The sequence below is a fragment of the Pristis pectinata genome, chromosome 3 (genome assembly GCF_009764475.1).
Source record: "Pristis pectinata isolate sPriPec2 chromosome 3, sPriPec2.1.pri, whole genome shotgun sequence".
In the NCBI taxonomy this organism is placed as follows: Eukaryota; Metazoa; Chordata; class Chondrichthyes; order Rhinopristiformes; family Pristidae; genus Pristis; species Pristis pectinata.
This window is the reverse complement of record NC_067407.1, coordinates 131,518,100-131,542,874: the sequence shown is the minus strand read 5'-3', so window position 1 is coordinate 131,542,874 and position 24,775 is coordinate 131,518,100. Positions and strand designations below refer to the sequence as shown.

Sequence of the window (24,775 nt, the reverse complement as noted above, 5' to 3'; positions counted from 1 at the left end):
GGGTGTCCTGCAGTGAGCAACTCACTTCCTGAGTCTTCAAACCCTTTCCACCATCAACAATGGACAAGTCTGCAATGTGATGGAATACCCTCCACCCGGCTGGATATACACAGCTCCAACCCTCAAGAAGCTCAACACCATCCAGGACAAAGCCACCGTTTGATTAGAACCGTATCTACCACCCTAGAAGTTCATTGCTTCTATCACTGGTGTACAGTGGCTTGCAGTGTTTACTATCTACAACGCACACTGTGCTTACCCACCCAGGCTATTTAAACAACACTTCCTAGACGCTTTATCTCGACCACTGAGGATATAAGATCGAGGAACTGGACCAGGCCATACCATCCTTCAAGGCATTCAAAAAGTCATTGATCTCAGCTCTATTTTCAGCACGTTTCCCAGTACCCTTGACTCCAGTTTGGATGAAAAATCATGTCTATATTGGCCTCGAATACATTGAATGGTTAAGGGGAGCTCTGAGACATCAGTACCAATGGGACAGACCGTTCTGACTTGGAAACCTATTGCCATTCCATCATCATTGCTATGTCTAAATCCTGAAACTTCCCACCGAACACCTTCACCACAGGACTGCAGTGGTTCAATAAAGCGGTTCATTACAAACTTTTCAAGAGCAATTAGCCCTGGTCAGTATATGCAGCAATGCTCACATACCACAAATTATATATTTTTCTTAAATAAAGCTCCTGTATTATTGCAAAAAGAAATGTGATGACAATTAAAAAAACTTCAATACCTTTGATAGTGGAGTACCAGAAGATTTGTCAATCATTACTCAATTGTTTATGTAAACAGCCTGAGGCTTTCCATAATTAAATTTGTGGAAAGACAATTTTGCATTGGGTATTTGTATTTTTGGTGGGAGTGGGATTTTCTCACCATCACTTGATACAAAGCTCGACTTCTGCCTATAAAGGAGATTTTTCTTTTTTTATACTTTTTATCTTTCAGGTAAATATTTTTTCTTGAGAAAAATTGTCAGTCTCTAGCTAACTCACAAAGCAAAGCTTTCCTACATTAGACAGTGGCCATAAAAACATATGCTCTTTTTAATAGAACTCGTGTTTGAAACTAGCAGATAGGTCACACTAGAAGATCTTTTCCCCACCAGAAGACGTCAGTAAACCCAATGCCTTGACAGAATCATAGGCATTCCTGCAGTCACTATTATGGGTTCAACAACAACTAGACCATTATTTCAGTGAAATCTAGTCCCACATTGAATTAGTTGAACTCAATCAAGGCAACAGACCTTCTATCAACATGACTCATGGACGAGGCGACACGAGGAAATACAAGATGGCATGGCTTTAAAGTAATGGGTGGGAAGTTAAAGGGAGATATCAGGGAAAGGTTTTTTCACCCAGAGGGTGGTTGGGGCATGGAATGCGCTGCCTGGGGCGGTGGTGGAGGCAGGTACATTGGTCAAATTCAAGAGATTACTAGATAAGCATATGGAGGAATTTAAAATAGAGGGATATGTGGGAGGAAGGGGTTAGATAGTCAGGCGAGGTTTAAAGGTCAGCACAACATTGTGGGCCAAAGGGCCTGTATTGTGCTGTACTGTTCTAAACAAAAGTGAAAATCAAAAACCAGCAGATGTTGGAAATCTGAATTTAAAACAGAGATGTTAACTCTGTTTCTCTTTCCACAGCTACCTGAGCTGCTGAGTGCTTCCAGCAATTTTCTGTTTTTAAACAACTGGGATGCCCATTCCTCGGGAATATTAAGATATGGAGCCATAATACAATAGGACACAGATTTGCCATGGCCTCATTGAGTGAAGGAAAATATTTGCGAGACTGATTGGATAAGTTATGCTCCTATGAACCCAGCTAGAAATATATAAATATCAGGCAGGGAAAGGACCAGGATCCCAGGGCTTTTTCCCACCTCCTTACCCAGTCAACACTGCAGGATTCACACAATGGTTACGGGTGACATAGCAGATGGCTGGCAACATCCTTAAAGCTGAACACCAGAAAGAGACAATCATATATAGCAGAAATTATAATGAAAGCAATGGACCAGGAGACATCATTGACCAACAAAACCTCTCAGTGAACCCCCTTGAGACCCCATAGCTCAGCTACAACGGAGCAGCAAAAGATTTTCATGATACTGGTAGCATGCCAAACAATTACACTGTGAAAGAATTAAGTCAATATGTTTCCAGCTGGTCAACTAACCTATTTAAAGTATGGGTGACACATCACAATTCAAATCCTCCAGCATCTTCTGTGAGCAGAAGTATGATCCTGTGAATCATTACCATAAATTTACAGTATTTGCACTGCCCTCTTGACAACATTTATCATTAAAGAATAAACTACACACAATTGAACATAAAATGTAACAATTAAGGATGAAAGAGGAAATCTCCAAAGTGTTTTTCCAGTCACATTTAATTGTGCTGTTTTCACATTCACACACAGTGAATGTTCATACATTCATAACCTTTCATAACCACACACACATCAATAACATTTAAGTCAGTCAAATTATGGTAGTCATGGCCAAAAAGGTACTGAAGATACATTATGAAATTCACAATTGATTCTAATTACTCAACCTACAGTAACAATATATTGATGACTGCAGCAAGTTTAAATGCAATCAAGCTTCACTTTAAAACAAAATTCACTAACAATTAGCTTTCCTATAAAAAAAAGGACTTAAATTATGTCTCAGCTTTTTAGATTACCTTGCTAAAGCATATTATGTGGACTATTCCAAAAGCATTAATCTGCAAAAGGCTCATTGCACATAAATGGGCTCAGTGACACCAAAATAAAGAAGGAATTGCTTCCTGTAAATGCTTCAATCACTGCGTGAAATTTGTGCTGTACAGTACTGCCTGTTGCTCATCATTACATTAAAATTATGTGAAACAAACAATCAGTGTGAACCTTGACTTTTAAATGTTTCAATAGTTATAGATTTCATTGCAACTAGTTCTAAAATACTCCAGCTTTGTGAGCTCTGTGGAATCATTGGCAAAATGATTCCACAAAGACCATACTTGGAGTATTGTGCTCAGTTCTGGTCACCTCATTATAGGAAGGATGTGGAAGCTTTAGAGAGGGTGCAGAGGAGATTTACCAGGATGCTGCCTGGATTGGAGAACATGTCTTGATAGAGGTGTACAAGATGTTAAGAGGCATAGATCGAGTGGACAGTCAGAGACTTTTTCCCAGAGCGAAAGTGGCTAACACGAGGGGGCATAATTTTAAGGTGACTGGAGGAAGAAATAAGGGGGATGTCAGAGGTAAGTTTTTTTTTACACAGAGAGTGGTGGGTGTCTGGAACACACTGCCAGCAGAGGTTGTGGCGGCAGATACAATCAGGGATATTTAAGAGACTCTTAGATAGACACATGAATGATAGAGAAATGGAGGGCTACGTGGGAGGGAAGGGTTAGATAGATATTAGAGCAGGATAAAATGTCGGCACAACATCGTGGGCTGAAGGGCCTATACTGTGCTGTAATATTCTATGTTAAAATTGATTAAAGGAACAGCATTCATGCAAGACCATAGGAAAATGAACTGCCCATTTCACCTATTTGACATTGCAAGGGATCATGGTCAATCTGTCTCATATTTCTCTTTATTCTGTACTTTAAATGTTTTTGTTCACCAAAAGGATCACCTATCCCTGTTTTACCAATTGGTTCAGAATCCATTGCAGTTTGTGACAGTTCCAAGCTACAACCACCCTCAGAGCCAAAAAAGTGTTGCTGATCTCATTCTTGAAATTCCTGGCTCTAACTTTTACACTATGTCCCCTTGTCCTAAGCATCCCAACCAATGAAAATTTCCATCTCCAGTATCTATTCCCCAATTGCTTAATTAAACCTGTGCAACCTCTCAAAAATCTTTGTGACAATAAATTACATGACTGTAGCAACTTAAATAACTGAAAAATACCTCATCAGGCTATATTTTGTTCAGAGAAAAATCAAATTTTCTCATTGCAAACAGGGTAGGTTAGTTAAAGTGTAGAAATACCAGCCAGAATAGTATATTGACATCTGTAAAACTACGTCCATCTCTGCCCCTTCCACTGCTGAAGACTTCATCCTCGCACGCACCAAGTCTCATTCATCCATCATCCCTGCACTCAACGAAGTCCATTGGCTCCTGATCAGGCAAAGCATCAATTTTAAAATTCACCTTTGTTTTAAAATGACCTCTTGCTCCCCACTTCTCTGTAAGTTACTGCAGGCATATAACCGCCTGAGATCTGTGTGCTCCAAAAATTCTGGACTCTTGCACATCCCTGATTTACATCTCTCTACCACTGCCAGCCATGTCCCAAAGCTACCTCGGCTGCAAGCTTTGGAATTCCCTTCCTAAAATCCATAGCTTCTTTCAGCCCTGATGCAGGTTTTCGACCCGAAAGTCAACAATTCCTTTCTCCCCCCCACACATGCTGCTCAACCCGCTGAGTTCCTCCGGCAGATTGTTTGTTGCTTTGCTTCTTTCCCCTTAGTTCAAATGCTTTCAAAACATTTGAGTCAGCTTTCAGTCTCCTGAGTTAATATTTCCTTTGTGGCTTAGTTTCTAAGTTTATAAGTTAATATTGCTGTGAAGCACCTTGGAATATTTTACCATATTAATGATGACATATTACTACTAGTTGCCACTAGTTGTGAGGTTGTTCCAGCTCACGACAGAAGGCACCAGATATTTGCCCTTACTTCTCTTTACAAAGAAAAAGCTCAACTGACAAGACCAAAGAATACAAAAAACATTATATTCAGAATTCAAGATGGAGATTTCAATTCGAACAGACACATCAACATGAAAACCAGCTGCTCCTCACAAATCTCTGCACAAAACATCCAAGATGCAAAATATCTTGTGCTTTCAGACCATGAAATCACTGATGATCAATGAAATTGAAGAATGTACCAAAGATGGACAGTTACATTGAAAATCAATTCAATCATCGGCCGAATCAGCATCTGCTAATGTAACCACTCCGTCATGCATAGGGTTATGACTATATTACAGCACACTGCAACTATGGCGCTGTGAATAATATGGGGCCTAAGGAGTAATTCTTCTTCCAATTCAACTTCCAAAGAACCTAACAGTCTGCAAGATCTTGTGTCACCCCACTGTGTTGGCTGAGCAAACGTCCAGTGATGCCTACGTTTCTTTTCGCGTCATCTCCCAAGATGTGTGTCACGGACAGAGATTTGATCCAGCTGCTTCAGGGTTCATGTCCTTTAATAGCGACATGACCGTTTGGCTTTTTTTTTCACAAACAAAACATGTGCGCTAACCAACTGAAATAATGCTTTATAATTTACCCCCAAGGCACACAGGGCCCACAGTCTGTTTCTCTCACTGATGTGGGTGTGTGTGAATGGAAGAGGGGGCATGCAGGCACATAATATCCCCCCAACAGTCATCTAAAAATAGCTTAACACAAGATCGTAAACACACAAGAATACAATCACGCCATAACATTAAGGACGCATGTGGCTGCCCCTGCAAGCAATATACAAACTTAAATCCCTGTGCAGCCTTGACCACATGTAATAATTGTAAGGTAGGTAATAATAGATGACACTGTGGTGATTGTTTACACTTCATAATGAGGTGTGGTGATGTTATGGTTAAGTTATTTGGTTAGTTGCTGGAGCTCTAGGCCATTGATCCGAAGATGAGAGCTCAAATCCCTTCATTGCAGACGTGGAATTTGCATTCAAATCTATTTTTTATATTCAAGACAGATTTTTAGATAATAGTCAAAGTCGAGTTTATTGTCATATGCACAAGTACATGCATGCACAGGTGTAATGAAAAACTTACTTGCAGCAGCATCACAGGCACAGAGCATCATATAATAAGGGAATCAGGTGATATAGAGTTAGTGTAGGTTAACCTGTGGAATTCATGGTCACACAGGGGAGTTGAAGCCAAGTTACTGGGTGTACTTAAGGCAGAGATTTATAGGTTCTTGACTGGTAAGTGGGGTTAAGGGATTCAGGGAGAAGGCAGGAGAATGGGGTTGAAAATAAAAATCAGCCATGATTGAATGGTGGAGCAGAATCGATGGGTCAAATGACCTAATTCTGCTCCAATGTCTTGCAGTTTTACAGTAAAAAAAATGGAGTTGAAGTGAAAGATTAGCTGTAACATTACTGAATGGTGAAAATACTCCTTACTTCTTATGGATAAGAAAGTCATGCTGCTACACTTGAACCCAACCTACCAGCCAGTTCCGTTAACTGATTATGAAGCCACAGAGCTATCTGAAAAATCAAGCATGTTATTAAACAAAAGCATTGCCCACCACTGGTACTGATTGTTACTTTGGAAATTAAACTGTAAATGATAGGAGCTCAAGGTCTGTGCAGCTGGTTGTGGTACGGAGACACATCATAGCAAAGCTGGCACCGAATCTGGTAATACACATCTCCTGCTTCATTTCAACTTGTTAGCTTGCATAGGAGGTAGTGGACTGGACATTATTTGGGCTTTAACTAGTGCATGGCCCCGAATAAATACTTAAACATGAATACAAAGCGTAGCCACAGGCCCAAACAAAATTAGGCAAATTGTCAAGTAATTTATGCATCAACAAACTAAAATCTCAAAATAATTTCACCATTTCCCCACTGGCCACACCACCTCTAACCACAATACCCTTGTCCCCCCCACCACCACCACCACCAATTCCCACCTCCAACTCTGTTGAATTGTTTTATTTCATCTTATCTTATAATGGTGTGACCAACTAAACAAGGCAGTTGACACAGCTTACCCCAAAGAGCAGAACCAAGCACTTACTGGATTGTAGGTCTGACACAGGGTACAACTCCTCTGATGAGCAGGACGACCCAGTCATCTGTGAAACAAATGTAGATCACTTTAATATCACATGAGGAGTTTCTCCATCCTCTGATGATCCTGAAGACCCATCTCCTCACTAGAACATCAGAAACAGGAGCAGGAGCAGGCCAATCACCCATCCAACTTGCCCCCCATTCAATAAAATTATGGCTGATTAATCTTAGCCTCAGTGCCACTTTCACACACTCTCAGGTCCCTCTGTCAATCTCTGCCTTGAAATATATTCACTGACTCTGTCTCCATGGCTCTCTGGGTAAGAATCTTGATCCTCCAAGAGAAGAACTTCCCCCTGATCTCAGTCTAAAATGGGCAATACCATCTTGATACTATGCCCCCAAGTTCTAGAAACCCCCACAAGGGGAAACATTCTCTCAGCATCCTCCTTGTCAACCCTGCTCAGAATCTTACCTTTGAATAAGATCACCACCCATTCTTCCATACTCAACCTTTCTTCAGATGTCAACTCCTTCATTCCATGAGTTAACCTGGTGAAGCTTCTCTGCACTGCAGCCAACACAGAGATCACAACTGTAGGGAGTACTTCAGGTGTGGTCTCATCAGCTCCTTGTAAAGTTGCATCAACCCTTTCTACTTTTAGATTCCATAACCCTTTTAATAAAGGCCAATATTCCGTCTGTCTTCCTACTCACTTATTCTACTTTGTGCTTCAGGTACTAGGAACCCTAGATCCCTTTGTACTGGAACATTCTGCAGTCTCATTCCATTTAATAATTTGCTTTTCATTCTTCTTTCCAACATGGATAACTTCACATTTTCCCACAATAGACGCCATCTGCCAACTTCTTGTCCACTCTTAAGTGAGTGCTGCTGGTCCTTTATGTCCTCCTCATAACCCACCTACTTTTGTTTCATCACTAAGTTTGGTTATAGTACACTTGGTCCCTTTATCCAAGACATTCCTGTGGGCACCACACTAGTTACTGATTGCCAAGCTGAAAATGACCCATTTATCCTGACACAGTTTTCTCCTAGTCAGCACTCCCCCATACATGTCAATGAACCTCATTTGCTCTTACCTTGTGCAAGAACCATTTATGTAACTACAGAAAAGCATTTTGGAAATCTAAATACACTACATCTAGGGGTTCCCCTTTATCCACTCTGTTACATCCACCATTTCTAGCCCCCTTATGTTTCAATAAGGCAACCTACAATTCTTCTAAACACCAACACAAAGGCCCACCCTCCTCAAACTTTCGACAGAAAATAACACCTCCATCCCAGAAATCAACCCAGTGAACCTTCCGAATGCAAATACATCCCCCCTTAAATAAAGAGATTATTGTACTGTACATAACACCTCAAGTGTGATCTCACCAATCTTCTAAGGTGCTCTAGCAAGACTTTTATACTCCGTACCCTATGCAATATAGGCCACCATTACATGCATCTTCTTAATTACTTCCTCACCTGCATACTATCTTTCTATGTTTCATGAATGATAATACCCAGCTCCTTCTGTATGGATTCTGTAGACATTGTAAGCAATCACAAGTGGGCATAAGATCACACCATGTTTAATCTTTTCCTTGCTCTTGGTCTCTTTCAGTTGGGATGTTAAACTGACATCCATCTGCCTAAGATGTATATTTCATCATTTCATTAAGGGCAAGGGATTTCTCCCTGGAGTGCTGGCCAAAATTTATCCTTCAATCAGGATGACTCACTTTGCTGCTCGTGGGACTTTGACATGCATAAATTTGACCATGTGTTGCATCCATTATGACAGGGGTCACACTTCAATGATAGCTAACTGGTTGCCAAGCATTTTGAGACATCCCAACGTTGTGAAAGGCAATGATACAAAGGCAATTGCTGATTTTTTTCTTTTCATTCTTACATCCTCTCATGTATTTTTAACACAAACTCTCAGACAGCCATCAAACAAGGACCCAAGTTGATTTTTTTCTCTCTCGTTAACTGGGATTGCAAAACCAGCTGTAGTGATTGAAAACAGCACTGCCAAAGGTCAGCACTCTACATACAGACAGGCAATCCAGTCCAAAATGATTCTGTTGTTAAGACTGCATGTGAATTTAAAACAATCTTATTACTTTGTTGTGATCTTGTCAATTTAAAACACGTCTTGTATTTTATAAAATAGTCAAAATTTGTAGCCCACTCTTTCACTCTTAGAGTCCCCACGTGTTATGGAACTGAGGCATAAAATTTGCTGAATTTTAATCGTGTTCTGGCCGATATTGACCCCTCAACCAATATCACCAAAACAGATGGTTTTTCCAATACCATCTTCTTCAAACAGTTCAGCAGTGACTAACAAACTTTCTCCCAGCCAGCACCAACTGCTACTTCGGTCTCTACCGTATCACAGACATTTCCTTTGTGCTTTTCACCCCTCCCCATACCTTTGATTTCTATCTTTTCTGAAATCTGATGAAATGCTAACTGAAATCATTCTTTGCAGATGCTGCTTGACCTGCTGAGTATTTCCAGCATTTTCTGACTATGAAGCGAAACATTCTGATCCTGGTCCTGGTTAAACAACAGCTTCTGTTGATTTGTAACCAACAAGAAAGGAACTTTAATAATTGAAGGGCTTCAAACTCACCAGAATTATAATTAACGTTGAATTGTCACTGAAGAACATTAATCTTTCTGAAGCACGAATCATCTCATCTGTTATTTGTTTTTCTACATAGATTAGGAAATGTACATGTATTTGTAGAGGACATTATTATATCAGATCTTTCTGATCATTGAACTGCCAATCAGAGGCTGGTTACAATGAAATAGAATATAAATCATTACTGTTTCTGTTTTCACCTTGGTTTGTACCCCCAAGTATAATTACAGTGAAGAATGCTGCCTTTTCTTAATTACTAATAACAAAATTTATATGGGGGGGGGTTGTTGAGCAACGAAGATCATTAAAATGCATAGTGGGAGGTAGGGAGGACATGCTGAACTGAAGTTACTCCAACAAAAGTAGGAATTAGCCTCTGTAAAATTGGTAATTGGTTTTATTCTTGTCACATATACCAAGATACAGTGAAAAGCTTTTGTTTGCATGACATCCAGACAGATCAATCAAAACACCTAGATAGTACAAAAGGAAATCAAAACAGAATGCAGAATACAGAGAAGTTGTAGGACAGGTAGACAAATGAATTGCAAGGGCCATGACGAGGTAGACTGAGATCAAGAGTTCATCCTTATCGTACAATAGGTCCATTTGAGCATCTGATAACAACGGGATAGAAGCTGTCCTTGAGCCTCGTGTATGTGTTCGCAAGTTTTTCTATCTTCTGCCCAACGGGAGAGGGGAGAAGAGAGAATGATTGGGGTGGGAGGGTCCTTGACTACATTGGCTGCTTTCCTGAGACAGCGGGAAGTGTAGTTGGAGTCAATGGAAGGGAGGCTGGTTAGACTAGACCACTTTCACAACTCTGCAATTTCTTGTGGTCTCGGGCAGAGCAGTTGCCATACCAAGCTGTGATACATCTGTGGCTCATGCTTTTCTTCCAAATTCCTGCTTCTACTGGTTTTGCACACCATTTATACACAGGATTCAAAAAATTGTCAATTGGTTCAATACTCTGGTGAACAGCATAAAATAGAGCTTTCAAACCAGATAAATGGGAGGTTTTGCATTTTGGGAGATCAACCAAGGTAACCTTATAAAGTGAATAGTAGGGCCCTGGGGAGTGTTATGGAACAGGGGGACCTCACAGTGCAGGTGCACAGTCCGCTTAAAGCAGCGTCACAGGTAGATAGGGTGGTGAAAGCACGCTGGCCTTCATCGGTCAGGGCATTGAGTATAGGAGTTGGGACGTTATGTTGCAGTTAAATACGACGTTGTTAGGCCTCACTTGGAGTTTTGGTCACCCTATTATAGGAAAGATGTTATTAAACTAGAAAGAGTGCAGAAAGACTTACCAGGATGTTGCCTGGACTTGGGGGCCTGATTACAAGGAGAGGTTATGTAGACTAGGACTAACATAGAAGATTGAGGGGTGACCTGACAGAGGTATATAAGATCATGAGGGGTCAAACGCAGGCAGATAGGACTAGCTGGGCAACACAGTCGGCATGGACGAGTCGAGCTGAAGGGCCTGTTTCCATGCTGTAAGGCTCTATGACTCTATGAGTAAGAAACCAGTAAAGCAGTGGAGTGATGATGGATGGATACCGACATCTTCCCTGGCAAGCCTGTGTTGCAGCCGGAGATCAAGGCGCATTCACTGAAGAATTTGGAAAGTGCACAAGTGCATGAGTTGAGTCGGCATACAAGTGTGAGTGGGTGTGACTGATGAAACAAGTACACGTGAACAAGCAAGTTTGTGAGTGAGCAAATGTCCGTGACTGAGCAAGGGGACATGAACTTAAGTGAGACAGAGAACACCAGTTTGTTTGTGGACAAGTGTGAAAGTGGATGAAAATGAAAGGGAAAAAGTGAGAGTGTGAATGGCTAAGTTTTGCCTCATTTATCCTTATAATATATCCATATATCCTCAGTGTCATGGCTCTTCTCCACATCACTTTCAAAGATTCCTTACTGTGTTTGACCAGGGTTGCATAAAATATGCTGGAGAGGTTTTGCCAGAGCTTAAGGAATAGTTCCTTCAATTTACAGCTTATTTTAGGGAGAAAGTGAGGGAACTGGGCAGGCAAGCGGGAGCTAATTACTGGAGTATGCAGGAAGGTTAAGATCAGGATTCCAAAATTGCTCTAAGATTTGCATTGATATTGTTGTAACTATATTAATTTACTTCTTTAGGTTTCAAACAAGTGAAAACACACTGAAATAGCCATTTGGCAACACAGCTTAAACTGAAAGGATATAACGACAATTTTGTATTCTTTTCAGAAAAAAGGAGGAAAAACTGAGTGAATAATTCTGAATTGTAGCTTGTTGAACACCTCACAGTGAAGGCAGGCCCAAGAGCACCATGGAGCCTCAAGTCTGTCAAAGACCAGAGGTGAACGGGAGATGGGCTGTAAAAGGATCATGATGTGCATAAGGAATATTCCTTCCATGCCTTAATCCGATATTACATTTCAATCCCTTCACAAATGTGCTAAACCTTCTATAATATCAAATTCAACCTATTGTCCACGCTCCATCAACTTACCAATTTAAAGATTATCCTTGCAACAAGCCTAACCATATCAGTTGGAACTTGAGGATAGATGCTTCTCAAACACTTGCATTCACGCTTGTGTTCTGGCCAGGCCAATTTCTGGAACAAAAAATAGATCCAAGGTAAGGAATAAGCAGCACAGATGAATGAACTAAATCTGAATCACAAATAAGAAGTATATATCACAAACTCTGGAAACAGAAAATACATTTCAGTAGAAAATCCTATTGAGACCTTGGATAAGCAAGAGAGACCCCACCTCTTAGCATTACTGGCAAAATTAATTGGAAGGAATAAGAGCAGAACTGTCAACTACAAGATGACTATAAATACTAAAACAGTCAGCTTGAGTTCAATAACTTGCAAAGGTTTTTTTCATATACTTCAAGTAACATTTATTAACGTAGATTCAGAGCTATAAATTCATTTACAAAAAACGCATGGCAGAATTTAATTTTAGAGAACCAGGAGCAGAACAATTCTGCAGACATTTCTGGTGCCTTAGCACCTTTCTGGAAATTCATCTCTTCATTCTTCAGTAGAATTTTCATTCCCTTCATCACTACTTTCTGGCACAAAACATCTGGAAATGAAGTGAATAGCTGTGCAACAATCAAAATTCATCCACAGAAAGATTTCTGCATGTCTGAAAAACAAGAGTTCTTATTCAAAGACAGGACAACAAGGTTTTTGTTTTTTTACTAACTCTGCTTCCCTCAGAACTACATTCTTTGTCCTTAATAAAGCCAGTGACTTCCTGTAAACTCAAATATAGCCTTGTGTGTGCCTTGACTACTTTATTTTTAAGGCGGAGGTAAATAGGTTCTTGCTAAGAAAAGGGTTGAAAGGTTATCGGGGGGTAGTTGGGAGCGTGGAGTTTAAGTTACAATAAGATTAGCCACAATCTTATTGAATGGCATAGCAAACTTGAGGGGCCATGTGGTCCTGATCCTAATTTGTTTGTGCGTTCATATGTATGAGATTGGGGTCACAGGCAACTCTCAGGTTCTTAACCTCAGCGCCATTTGCTGATTTCTGCCACATCTCATAGTCCATTGCTTGCTGCTACTTTAGCAAGATCTCCCAGCTCCATGCTCAGTGAGACGAGACTTCAGATACTTTTCCTTCAGCCCACAGGAGCAGACAGAGCGAACATAGGTATTTATCTCCTTTACAGGCTTCCCCACAGCGTAGCAATTCATAGACTGCACTCATGTATTTTAGAGGCAACTTCCTGTCAGGTGCAACAAACAATCTGCTGGAAGAACTCAGCAGGTTGAGCAGCATCTGTGGGAAGAAAGGAATTGTCAGTGTTTTGGTTTGAAACCCTGCATCAGGACTGAGAGTGGAGAGGCGAGATGGCCGGTATGAAGAGGAGAAGGAGACTAGCGAGAAAGGAGTCCGAGGCGATTGGTGGACTGAGGAGGTATGGAAGATGACAGGCAGCTGGTGCCAGGTAGGGGAGGGGAGAGGAGCGGGGGTGGACTCGGGAGACAGTGGCAGTTGAATGATAGATGGAGGCAGACAGAGAGAGAGAGAGGAAAAAAGGGAAAAAAAAACAAATAGAACAAGGTGAGGGGAGGGGAGGGGAGAGTGAAGGTTGGAGACAGCTGCTGGAGGGAGATAAGCAGGAACAGAAAGTGCTACCAGTGCCAGATACTGATAAGTAAAGGAGGTGAAAATGGGAACCATTAGGGTAGAGGTGAACGGCATGTGGAACCAGACGAAGGCAGGGGGTGGTGGGGGAAACAACCTGTGCCCCCATATCTCCACCTCACTCTCAGTTCCGATGCAGGGTTTCAACCGAAACGTCAACAATTCCTTTCCTCCCACAGATGCTGCTCAACCTGCTGAGCTCTTCCAGCAGATTGTTTGCTGTTGCAGATTCCAGCATCTGCAGTCTCTTACGCCTCTTGTCAGGAGCACCCGGCTGTAGCCCCAGAGCACCTCTGTGGCTTTTATCCTCAAAGAACATGCTTCCTGTAAGAACTGTTGATCACCTTGGTATCCTTGGAACACCCACCACACTCCCATTGTTGCAACATCCATTAGTTCAGTAGCATCTCTCCCCAGTAGGTGGTTGTTGTGGTATGTCCTTTTAAAAGCTCCCTATGAAGTCACAACTGTTAAGTTCAACAGCTGCCTGAACTTACAACACATTGACACATGGTGAAACTGACAGCACTGTGCAAACTTTGCAAGTGAAGTTCTCCCTCTTTATACGACTTTCACAAACCGCATTGGTGTGACCTGCAACGCCGTTTCAACCTCCGCCCCCTCCCCAAAAAAAAGCCCACAAAGGAACATCTAGAACTCAATGATGCAAGAGATTCACAAGAGAGATATCAGACAACGTGGCCATTGAGACCTCGTATGGGGAAACAAGGATAAGTAACACAAAATCATGGGAGTTACGGTGCATGCTAAATGAGGAATGAGAGAAACTGAAAGGTTTAGCTGCAAAGAAGTGAGGATAAGGTCAGCTCAGTCACCACTACTTCTTAGGCAGTCCTTGGGATCTAGGTGACTTGTATCCAGTCATTTTCTGTGGTCTCTGAAGTGGACGATGAAACCAGTGTGAAAACTGGTTTCATTATCCACTTCAGAGACCACAAAATTGGATTGACTTTGGCTCTGGAGGGAAGGTGACCTAGGCTGAACAATTTCACAACTGTCCACTCCCACAGAAACCTTGTTGGAGGTCAGGTGCAGCATGGTGGTGAGGAAGATTGAGCAAAATGTTGGGGCAATGAGGCAGTCTTGCACTGGAAAGCAGGGGGGATGACTAAACAAATAGGCTGGCCAAGAAGAACTCAGCAGAAAGAGTTACACAAACAGGCAGATCAGAACAACCGGCTCATCAAGATAAACAAAATAGCACACAAGCCAAGTGTTGACACAAATACAATCGAAAATAGCAACAGGTGATGGAGGACCCAGACTGGAAATAACTCTGGGAAAGTCAGGCATGTTGTAATGGATTCCACGGAGGTTGTTGAAATGACCTCGGGGGAACTGACTAAGCCCAGAACTTTAAACATAGCTGGTGGGTGTAGCCAAAATGATGATGCAGAAACATGCCTTTGATTTACGTGGCTCAAAGCCAAATCAGGAGGACTTAAGGCGTTGGTAGAGACATAAAATAAAACAAAGTCCATTCTAATAATTCAAGTCATAGCCGAGTACTCCAGGTTTCCAACACATGAATGCAGCTCTGAGAGAAAACTTTATACCACCATCACTCAAGTTACTTTAAACAACATGTGTTTTGTTCAGAAAAGCAACATTTGTGTTAAATGAGTTTCTTATGTTACTTCTGGCAATAAGTCTTCAGCCAGGGAAGAAAATCAAGATGGCATTTAGAGACAATGAAAAGGCCTTTGAAAGGTCATCCACAAAGTCCAGAGGCAGGGACTTATAATCCATCACAAAGGCCCAGTTGCCACTGGTGAATCACTCTGGTTCACAGTGGTGGACCTGAGGCCTGGGCCAGGTCTTACCCATTCTCAAAGGACATTGTTCAAAACATCCCTTTAACCGCCTTCACAAACCTTCTTTCCCATCATACTTTCTACTGCCTCTGTGAAGGACAAAGGGACACTTTAGTAAATTGATAGTTCATTTATAAATGCAGGTTCCACAAGAACATAAACAGAAGTATACAACTACATGAATTAAGAGCTTAAGTAGGCCATTTGGCCCCTCCTGCCTGCTCTACCATTCAATAAGATACTCATCAGTCAGAAGATACAAAAGCTTGAGAGCACGTACAGTACAACCAGACTAAAGGACAGCTTCTATCTCACTGTTATCAGACTCTTGAACAGATCTGGGGCATAAATCTGTCCTCATCAGACATTAAATAGTCAAATGGACTAAATGATCTTATTACATATCGATCCTGATTAAATATTGAAATTATGTTGCATCGTCATGAGGTCATGTCTATTCAGAAGATCCAAAACAGGACGGTGGTGATGGTTTGGACATACTTCAGGAGTGATTACCTTCCACAGCTACGCACACTTGGAACAAAAAAGTGAGGAAGAAGGCAGCAGTGCTGTTTTGCTAAAGTTGAGAGCAACTTGTTCCAAAAACGTTAACTGATGACTGAAATGGTTTCGTGACTTGGAATCACGCTAGCCAAATTGTTGCTGCTGAGCTGACTGCCTTGAATTTAGCTGTAGTAGTAAATTTCGAATAGAATATTTGACGGGGTTGATGCAGTTATGAGGACACAAGAGACTGTAGACGCTGGAATCTGGAGCAACAAACAATCTGCTGGAGGAACTCAGCGAGTTGGGCAGCATCCGTGGGAGGAAAGAAATACAATGCAGGGTTTCAACCCAAAACGGCGACTATTTCTTTCCTCCCACAGATGCTGCCTGACCCGCTTGGTTCCTCCAGCAGATTGTTTGTTGATGCAGTTATGATGTTTCCCCCATCTCGAATCAGGTCTGTGCTCCCTACCTAAGAGAGAATGTATTTGCCACCGAGGGAATACAATAATGGAATTGGTTGATTATTGTCACGTGTACCAAGATACAGTGAAAAGCTTTTGTTAAGCATGCCATCCAGACAGATCATTCCATATAGATAAGTACGAGGTAGTACAAAAGGAAAACAGAGTGCAGAATATAGTGTTACAGTTACAGAGAAAGTGCAGTGCAGGTAGACAAATACAGTGCAAGGGCGACAATGAGGTAGATTGGGAGATCAAGAGTTCATCTTTTAGCACATAAGAGATCCCTTATTTTGAGTCTGTTACCACCCCCCCCCCCACATCCCCCCCAGTTCTAGACTCCGTCGAGCCCCATAGGAATGTTGTATATTTCAATAAATTTGCTTCTCATTTTTCTAAGAAAACTGCTCAATATCTCTACATATGACAGACCCACAATCCCAGCAATCAGTCTGATGAACCTGCACTGCAGACCCTTGATAGCAATTATATCCTTTATATCCTTTTTCCAAGTAGGAAGACCAAAAGAATGCACCAATTTCCAGATACAGTCTCACCAAGGGCCCTAAATAATTATATTAAGACATATTCGCACTTGTACTCAAATCCTCCAACAATAAGAAGAGGGTAACTACAGAAGAAATAGGTCCCCTTCAGGACCAGTGGGATAATCTCTGCGTGGAGCCAGCCGATATGAGCAAGATCCTAAATGAATACTTCTAATCAGTATTCACCAGGGAGAAGGATGTGGCGGCTGGAGTTAAGGGAGGGGTCAACTCATGTTCTCAAATACTTCTCCCTAAGGAAGTGCTGGAGATATCAGAGCACATTAGGGTGGATAAATCCCCAGGACCTGACGGGACCTAATGCAGGGTCTCGACCTGAAAAGTTGACCATCCCTCTACCTCCACAGCTGCTGTCCAACCTGCTGATGCCTCTCCAACTGATTGTTTTTTGCTGCCTATCTGCGCTTATCCCATTTGCTGTGACTGTCTACCCTGCCTATGCTCCTCATAAATTTTTTAAACTTTTATAAGGTTGCCCCCTCTTAGAATATCTTGCAACCTGATGCAAAACATCCCGGTCCTCCAAGCAAATCTAAATGAACAAATGCTGTAAATACTTCTTTAATCAGCAAACGAGCCCCATTTGAAAGTAAAAAGCTATTTTACTTTCCAATACCACTTCATAACACAACATAGGTAACAGAAAAGTCATTTTTTCAAAACGGTTATTTTAGGAAAATAGCAACCAACCACTGGAAAAAGCCACTGTCAACCTTCCAGAGATACCCTCAGTTGAAAAGCCCAAGGTAAAATGTAGGCTTGTTTAAACAGGCCTCGTCTTCTACTTTTGAAGACAGGTTGTAACTGAAGTACATAAACCACTGGATGATGATGCAAACTTCAGAATATCAGCTCTGATCCATCCAATTATATATTCCGCAGATGCTTCGATTTTTCTCAACTCACTGAGTGAATGTAGTTCATTATGTAAGAAAAGCACCCCCATGTAAAGTGGGCTGAATCAAGTTCTTCCCCTTCTTCCCCTCAATCACAACTGTTCCCATCTTAATTATGAAAACATATTTAGATTTTAGAGCGTAAATAGTTATTTTTCCAGATACTCCTCTGTTTTCAGAAAGAAATTATTGCTTTCCTCCCCCTCCCTGAGATGCCACAACTGAGGGGATAGAAGTTTATGAAATTATGAGAGGCATAGATAAGGTAGACAGTCGGAATCTTTTACCCTGGGTAGAAATGTGAAGTACTAGAGGACATGCATTTAAGGTGGGGGGGGGGGGGGGGGGGGAGTTTAAAGGAGATGTGTGGGACATTTGTTTTTTGACACAGAGAGTGGTGGGTGCCTGGAACGGGCTGCCAGGGGTGGTGGTGGAAACAGATGCAATTGTGGTGTTTAAGAGTCTGTTAGATAAACACATGAATATGCAGGGAATGGAGGGATTTGGATCACGTACAGCTAGAAAAGATCTAGCTTAATTCGGAATCATGTTTGGTGCAGATATTGTGGGCCGAAGGGCCTGTTCCCGTGCTGTACTGTTCTATGTTCTATGATGTCATACGTGCAACATGAAGATGCTCTTCATTTGTCAATCTACCTTATGTAAGATGCTCAAGAAATCAAGCATTTAGTTAGTGACTCGTGACTGGATTATCTCCCAAGTCATGTTACAGCCAACAAAGCAATGTTTTTTTTGTAAGTTTTGTTACTAGGAAATTCATAATATGAAAACCAAGACAGGCAATTTGTATACTGCCAGGCCCCACAAAAAATACAATGGGATAACAACCAAATAATCATCTTTCTATGGGATGGTTGAGCAATAAACATTGACCAGGACACTAGCGATAACAGCCCTGCTCACTTATTACATGTCCCCATACTATATTTTGCTATTCCTACTGCAGAGAGATTTGTTTTCTCTGCACCACTTCCACACATATTTTCCATTCTAATTACAACGGCTTAATAAAAGCCAAGTTTTTAAAAATTGCACCCCCTTTTAACTTTAGCACAATGCATTAGGGGTGCAAACCCTCCTGATTGAAAGGCTAGGCTTTATGTAAACCCAGGACAGCAAATTTAATAATGCAGCAAAGATACCTCAGAACTGAACTCGAGTGCAGCCTAGTTTTTTTAAACTCAAGTCTCCGAACTGAGACTTGCTTCTCCACGGCTGATCCACTGAACATAACAGACAGAAGCAGGAGTAGGTAATTCAAACGTCCATGTCTGCTTTGCCATTTATTAAGATCATGGCTTATCTTATACCTCAGCTGCAGTTTCCTGCATTGACCTCAAATGACTCTATTCCCTTAATATCCATAATAGGAAAGAGATGCACCAATGCGGTCTCCCTTCCTGCCAAGACTCTGCTGAAATCAACGTTTAAGGAAAAAGCTTCCTCCAAATAAAATACTCATAACTTTAAACTTGACCAAGGATTACTCAAATCTGGAAACCCAGGTTTCTCTATGCCTCAGACTAGGAAATCAATACAATCCTTTGTCCTTCCAAGCACCTGTCACCTTGTACCTTTCTTTATTCAAATATATCCACCAACTGTTGGCCCATACTTCTACATCATTTGTTCATCAACTTTTCTTAAAAATAACACCATTTTCAAAACTTCCAACTGCTCAAATCTTTGGTACTTTGTCAAGGTTCTAGCTGGATTGTTGTTACAGACTATGGTAATCGCAGAGTTAAACAAATTCAAATAGTGAAGGAAAGAAAGAATCCTTAGTATCTGATGTACAGTCTGCTTTTTAATACGAAGGATTCAGAAGTGCAAGCAGTTAAAAAAAAGGTCAGAACTTTGTAGTTCTAGTCCAACTGCTGTATCCACCTCCATTACAGACAGCACAGCTCACCCACATAAAATGAGCTGGACAGGTGCCAGACCACAGGGATTTGATTGCCTTATGTTTCCTGAGCCAATCATCCCAAATCTGAAACAGATTTGATATTTTCAAAAATAGCCGAGAGATGATTCAGAAGAGAAAATGTAGCAAAATGCAATAACACGCATTTGATTAGAACATTCAAAGCACAAGAAAAGAATGCAAGGAAGATTAAATGGTGCAGAAAGTAATGCAATTGTTCTGGAGGAGGACTGTACAATTAACCAGCTGCCTTGTATCTGTAAAGCACAGGCGGGGATGTGCATTTCTGAGCTCTGCATGTGCATAAATGAAAAAGACATGGCAGTGGAAGTGCACAAATATATGCCAGTAGATTCCCAGATTTACTGCAAATTAACTCTGGAGAGGATGTGGCGCCATCTTTATGTCATAATGAGATAAAGCAGAAGATTGCCCGCCCATCTCTCTGTCTCCAGCCTCCCAATGAAGCTCAGAGCAAGGCTGAGCTATGGCACCTCATTGGAGTTAGTAGTATTACCAGCAGATGTTGGCAACGGTTCTGCCCTAAGCATTTTTATCTCCTCTGGACCCAGCTCCTGTTTCTTTATTCGTTTAAACACAGTGTATCAATTGTGCTTCACTGGTTAGTAATCTCACCTTGGAATAAAAATAGGTAGTGAGTTTGAGCCCCAGATCAGAGGGAGAGTGAAAACTCCAACAGTCCTACGATGTTACACATGCCATGCATCAGATAACATGTTAAGCCAAGTTCATGGAAAAGATCCCAAGGTATTTTTTTAAAAAAGATAGGGAGTGCTCCCGAAGTTGCTAACAATCCTGTATTGTACAGGACTGCTTGCATCACATACAAATTGCCTGTCACACATGACATTGATATCGGATTCAATTTTCCAAAGTAATAAATAGAAGTCATGGAGGCATAGATGGGGTTGGGAATGCCTGAAACTCAGTTCCTCAAAGGGAGAGAAATTTGACATTATCACCTAGTTTACCCTTGAAACCCTGATGACCAAGGGGGCGGCCACAAGGTTGTGACTGAAAACTCGAAGTGAGATCCTAACTCCCCCGAGTGTCCTCCCAATTCCCAGGGAGCCTGGAACCCACCTGGCTACCATGTAATGTTGGGCTCCCAGCTCACCCAGTGCCAGGTACCACTCTTGGGAGGTCTCTCACGAGCACCAAATGCAATTTCAAAGAGCTCTTTGAAGGAGCTGTTACAGACACAGACACAATGGACTGCAAGAGCCTTTGAATAACCTCACTGTCCTGGCCTCGCTCACAGATTTTAATCTTGTTAGAGGCAGGCACTTGTATGTGAATTTGAGAGATTCCCAGATAAAGCTGAGGCTGCAAGGAACAATATGGGAATGTGTCCAGCTTCCTGACTGGAGAGACCGAGCATGTCCTCTGAGATTAAAGTGTTCACTGCAAGCTTTTTAGAATAAAAACTTAGTTTTTTTGATTTTTTTTCTCAATGGCCTGGAGTATTGCCTTTAGGATCTAACAGTCAAACTTCAGAAGTGGTCACTGGTAAATCCTCATCTACATGCAAGATATATCCTGCAATATGTTTTATCTTCTCTCTATTGCTTTTTAATAATACTCCCCTTAATGTCCACGACTACAGGACACAGTACAGCCCCTTGAGCCTGTGCTGCTCCTTGGATCTTAGAACATTACAGCACAGTACAGGCCCTTCGGCCCACAATGTTGTGCTGACATTTTATCCTGCTCTAAGATCTATCTAACCCTTCCCTCCCACATAGCCCTCCACTTCTCTATCATTCATGTGACTATCTAAGAGTCTCTTAAATGTCCCAAATGTATCTGCCCCCACAACCTCTGCCAGCAGTGCGTTCCACACATCCAGCACTCTGCAAGCCATCCAGACAGATCATTCTATAGATAATTACATAGAATAAAAGGAAAACAAAACAGAATGCAGAATATAGTGTTACAGTTACAAAGAAAGTACAGGGCAGGTAGACAAATAAAGTGCACGGGCCATGAAGAGGTAGACTGAGAGATCAAGAGTTCATCTTTATTGTGTACAGCTCCATTCTAGAGTCTTATAACGGAGGGATAGAAGCTGTGTTTAAGCCTGGTGGTACGTGTTCTCAAGCTTTCATATCTTCTTCCTGGTAGAAGGGGGGGGGGGGTGGGGACAAGAGAGAATGATGAAGGTGGGAGGGGTCTTTGATTATGTTGGCTGCTTTCCTGAAGCAGCGGGAAGTGTAGACAGAGTCAATGGAGGGGAGGCTGGTTTTTGTGATAGACCGGGCTGCGTTCACAACTCTGTGATTTCTTGCGGTCTTGGGCAGAGCAGTTGCCATATCAAACTGTGATGCATCTGGATAGGTTTCTTCCCCTCCTGTGTTAGCCCCTTGCAATGCATTGACGTGATGTACCCATAATATATTTTTTGTTGAGGTGGGCATCAAATGATCAAACTGAAAGCAATCACTGATATGCGATGACTATCAATTGCAGTGTGACTGGGGTACTTATTTTGCATTCTCCCCAGCCAAGCAGAATTTCACCCATAAAAGCTGGATTCTTAGTAACTTATTAATATTTCCAATGAAATGGAAATGTCAAGGTTGACCCATCTAAAACGTTCTGGAAATTAACAAAGAAATCACTTTACACAGACTACATCCTTAAATTCAAGACAGTTCACAACCACTGTAGACACAGCAGTTATTCACCTGGATTAATCGAACTGACCTCATAGAACATAAAACACTACAACACAGTACAGGCCCTTTGGCCCACGATGTTGTGCCGACATGTTATCCTGCTCGAAGATCTATCTAACCCTTCCCTCCCACATAGTCCCCTATTTTTCTGTTATTCATGTGTCTACCTAAGAGTCTCTTAAATGTCCCTAATGTATCTGCCCCCACAACCTCTGAAGGCAATGCGTTCCATGCATCCACCACCTCCTGTGTAAAAAACTTACCCCTGACATCCCCCTTACACCGTCCTCCAATCACCTTAAAATGATGTCCCCTCGTGTTAGCCATTGTCACCCTGGGAAAATGTCTCTGACTGTCCATTCGATCTATGCCTCTTATCATCTTGTTCACCTCTATCAAGTCACCTCTCATCCTCCTTCTCTCCAAAGAGAAAAGCCCTAGCTCGCTCAACTTATCCTCATAAGACATGCTCTCCATTCCAGGCAACATCCTGGTAAATCTCCTCTGCACCCTCTCTAAAGCTTCCACATCCTTTCTATAATGAGGCGACCTGAACTGAACACCTACAGGTTCCCTTCCATGTTGTACACCAGCCTGACTTGGAAATACATTACTGCTCCTTCATCCTTGTTGGATCCAAGTCCTGGTAACCCCTCCGCAATAGCACAATGGAAGCACCTTTACCAGAAGGACTGCAGCAGCTCCTGAAGGCTGCTCAACATCACCTTCTCAAGGGCAATGAAGGATGGGTAATAAATCTGGCATTAAAAATGATACCAAGATCCTGAAAATGAATTTTTGTTTTAAAAAAGAAAAGCTCTTTTTTCCAAAAAAAAGTCTTGCTCATGAAGATTGGTCCTGGTATGACCCAACAGAAAGTCTTCTGCACTTAGATTCACATTTCCATGACCAATAGGTATCTGGGTTTAAAACATTGAGTAGTAAAAATAAACCAACATTTGTCTCACGCCTTCACAGCAATCAGAACTTCAAGACACCAAAGGTGATGCAACCCCAGAGACCCAGGTTTGATTCTGACCTCTGATACTGCCTGCAGGGAGTTTGCATGGTCTCCCTGTGACTGCTCAAGTTTCCTCTGGGTGCTCCGGCTTCCTCCCATATCCCAAAGATGTGCTGGCTGTTAGGTTAATTAGCTGTTGTAAATTGCCCCCCATTTTCGTCTTCGGGTCGTTTCAGCGGACTTCAGAGCAGCTAAGTTTTTTTTTCTCTAATTGGGGATAGTGGGGCAAGTCTGCACAGATGCATGACGTAAGCAGTTAGCGTGCGGGCAGTTTAAAAAGCAAACTGCCATATCCCGCGGGCAGCGTCAGAGTGGGCAGTGGAGTGAGAGGGAGCAGAGTGATTGGGCTTTGGCTCAAGGGGCTTAAGCATAAAGGGATGAGGCAAGGTAGGGGATTTGAGGAAAGGAAGTAGAATGAGTGCGGTTTTCTGTGCTCGGTATCAGATGTGAGAGGTCCTGGAGTCTCCCAGCATCGAGGACAACCACATCTGCACCCGGTGTGTCGAGCTGCAGCTCCTCAGGGACCACGTTAGGGAACTGGAGATGCAGCTCAATGACCTTCGTATGGTCAGGGAGAATGAGGAGGAGACAGAAAGGAGTTATAGGCAGGTGGTCACACCGGGACCACAGGAGTCAAGCAAGTGGGTCACAGTCAGGAGGGGGAAGGGGAAGAGTCAGGTACTAGAAAGTACCCCTGTGGCTGTACCCCTTGACAATAAGTACTCCTGCTTGAGTACTGTTGGGGGAGACAGCCTACCTGGGGGAAGCAACAGTGGCAGTGCCTCCAGCACAGAGTCCAGCCCTGTGGCTCAGAAGGGTAGACAAGGAGAGAGGAGGGCAGTAGTGATAGGGGACTCTATAGTTAGATGGGCAGACAGGCGATTCTGTGGACGCAGGAGAGAAACTCAGAAGGTAGTTTGCCTCCCAGGTGCCAGGATCCAGGATGTTTCAGATCACGTCCAAGATATCCTGCAGAGGGAGGGAGAACAGACAGAGGTCCTGGTACATATTGGTACCAACGACATAGGTAGGAAAAGGGAAGAGGTCCTGAAAAAAGACTATAGGGAGTTAGGAAGGAAGTTGAAAACCAGGACCGCAAAGGTAGTAATTTCTGGATTACTGCCTGTGCCAAGTGACAGTGGGTATAGGAATAGAATGGGGAGGAGGTTA

The 24,775-nt window shown here is 42.2% G+C and overlaps 1 protein-coding gene across 1 annotated transcript in view; it reads right to left on the bottom strand.

Annotated features, from left to right (window-relative positions):
- Positions 1–24,775, bottom strand: part of smyd3 (SET and MYND domain containing 3) — a 750,592-nt gene that overhangs the window by 543,292 nt on the left and 182,525 nt on the right. Inside the window, exons 3-4 of the mRNA XM_052013009.1 lie at positions 12,008–12,115; positions 6,831–6,888 (exon numbers count right to left, since the gene is read on the bottom strand). Of these exons, the coding sequence (XP_051868969.1) occupies positions 6,831–6,888; positions 12,008–12,115 (166 nt within the window). The remainder of the gene's footprint in view (positions 1–6,830; positions 6,889–12,007; positions 12,116–24,775) is intronic.